Raw genomic sequence first — 2205 nt, forward strand, 5'->3', positions numbered from 1 at the left:
AAGGACCGACTCAGTTAAGCGATAGACGTTGCTGCATTGTTTGTCTAAAACAATGTGACGCCAAGAAAGAAATGAGCGTTTATAATAGTTGAATGAATACGAGATAGATATGGGAGCATATCTATAATTGGACTGAAAATGGGGCGTATGAGAGCGCGATTATGGTTGCTGTGGCGTAAACCGGGAACAAGTCCGTCAAATCGTTCATTGAAATTCGGATCTCCGTTCAGAAACTTGAGTGCTATATTTGCTATCGATTAAGTCCAATAAAATCAGCTAGTTTCATTATAAGTACTTTGCAAAGAAATGTGTTTAATTTAAGCAAAATACAAATGTTATTTAAAGAATATTCGAGTTGGATTATCTCCACTACTAGGTATCTCTATAAACGGATGAGTTTCCTTATGTGCTTGCATTTCACTGTCTGATGAAAACTTTTCACCACAAATGTCACATGCTACGTCAATTTTGTTTACACTGTCACTATCACAGTCTTGTTCTTTGTCACCACTACCTTTATCTTTTTTCTTTTTAACTACTCTATCTTTCTTTTTAGTATCTTTCTTCTCGTCTACAGAAGTTGATTCTTCTATCAATGGTTTGCCAGTAAGTAAATATTCTTTAATGTTTGCATGTTTCAATGACATTTTGTGCTTTTTCAGTCTATTTTCGGAACTACACTGGTATTCACATATGAAACAAACGTATTTCATATCCCCTGTATGAATCTCAGCATGCGCTTTTCGTTTTTCAGGTGTTGCGAAGCGGAAGTCGCAAAATTTACAAGGATATTTTCGATCTGGTGAATGTAAACGCATATGAGAAGTCAAAGCGTTGATATCTTTGCAAATCTTTCGACATTCCAAACACATGATTCCTTCAGGTAATTGGTCTTTGGTCTCTTCAAAGTTCTCACTATGGTGTACTCTACGATGCGATGTAAGACCTTTTTGACTAATGAAGACTCTTCGACAATCCGTACATCGAAATTGGGGCTCGGATTTACATTCTGGACTATGAGCTTCAACTTCATGCAACGCCAACTTATCAGGTTCCAAAAACTGTAAGTCGCACTCTTGACATTTCCAAGCCTGTACCAATTTTGAGAACGCTTCGAGGACATCAAAGACGGACTGACATTCAACTTCTGGGTGATAAGTTTTCATATGATTAGCAAAATCTATTATTTTGGGAAAACTATTCTTGCAATGCGGGCATGAGTATGTACCTTTGTGATCCCTCATCACATGGGTTTTCAAATCAGATAACTCAACGTAAGTTTTCGAGCACATGAAACAGCAAAGCTTTTTCTTCCCCTTCATAACTTCGGATATGACTTTGTACTCCATTAGTTGCACTTTTTGGTGATCCTGTAAATGTTTGAACAGTTCCTTTCTTGTATCATAAGCTGTCGGACAAAACTTACAAGGGAACTTTTTACGGTGCAACCGTTTCTTATGCAATGCGAGTTCGTCTTTACTTTTGAACTGTTTTGTGCATGTTACGCAAGAAACACAATTCGACGCGGATTCAAACAAATCATGGGATCTTAGACAAGTTTCCATTCTACTTCTTCTTTGGAAGGTTTTCCCACATGTACAATTGTACCCTTCCTTTTTTTGTGGCGCTGGAGTATCTTCAACCAATTTATAATATCTTTCATTAACTGGTTTTTTCTTCTTAACTGTTTTTCTTTTTGTCTCCAAACCTCTCAATACGCCTAAGGCGCGCTTTTCAATAGATCGGTGGACCCCTAAATGCCTCCCAAGTCCCCATTTTTCCTTGTAAGTCTTTGGACATTCTGTGCATTTGTATCGTTTTTTTGGTTCACCAATTTCTCCATTCTTACTTTCTAGTAAATACGCTTCTTGTTCCAAAGACAACACGTTTCCAGTTATACTGTTGAGTTGGAACTTGTCTAAATCGTCGTTTTGGTCTAATGATCCTTCAGCAAGGTACAGTTTTAGGTCTGGTTTGGTGTCAATCTCGTCGTATGACATGTCTTCATCATACATGTCGTCATGTAAACCACTGTCATCGGTATACGAAGCACCATTCGAACATGTTGGTACTATTTCTTTGGGTATTGTCTTTTTGACTACCTTTTTGACCACTATTAGTCCAGTGGGTATGCTTGTATGTTCCGATTTAAAATCATTGACATGTGTAATGCTAATTTCCGATAATGTTATGTCGGCTTCCATT

At 37.6% G+C, this 2205-nt stretch overlaps 1 protein-coding gene across 1 annotated transcript; it reads right to left on the minus strand.

Annotated features, from left to right (window-relative positions):
• Nucleotides 1-335: 335 nt before the first annotated feature.
• LOC113233546 (gastrula zinc finger protein XlCGF57.1-like) lies at nt 336-1940 on the minus strand (the record flags this gene model as incomplete). Its single annotated transcript, XM_026468669.1, has 1 exon — nt 336-1940. A coding segment is annotated over one exon (1605 nt), but the record flags the coding sequence as incomplete, so codon positions are not given.
• Nucleotides 1941-2205: the final 265 nt, after the last annotated feature.

This window comes from Hyposmocoma kahamanoa, unplaced genomic scaffold, assembly GCF_003589595.1.
Source record: "Hyposmocoma kahamanoa isolate Upper Pololo Valley unplaced genomic scaffold, ASM358959v1 79, whole genome shotgun sequence".
NCBI classification, from domain to species: domain Eukaryota; kingdom Metazoa; phylum Arthropoda; class Insecta; order Lepidoptera; family Cosmopterigidae; genus Hyposmocoma; species Hyposmocoma kahamanoa.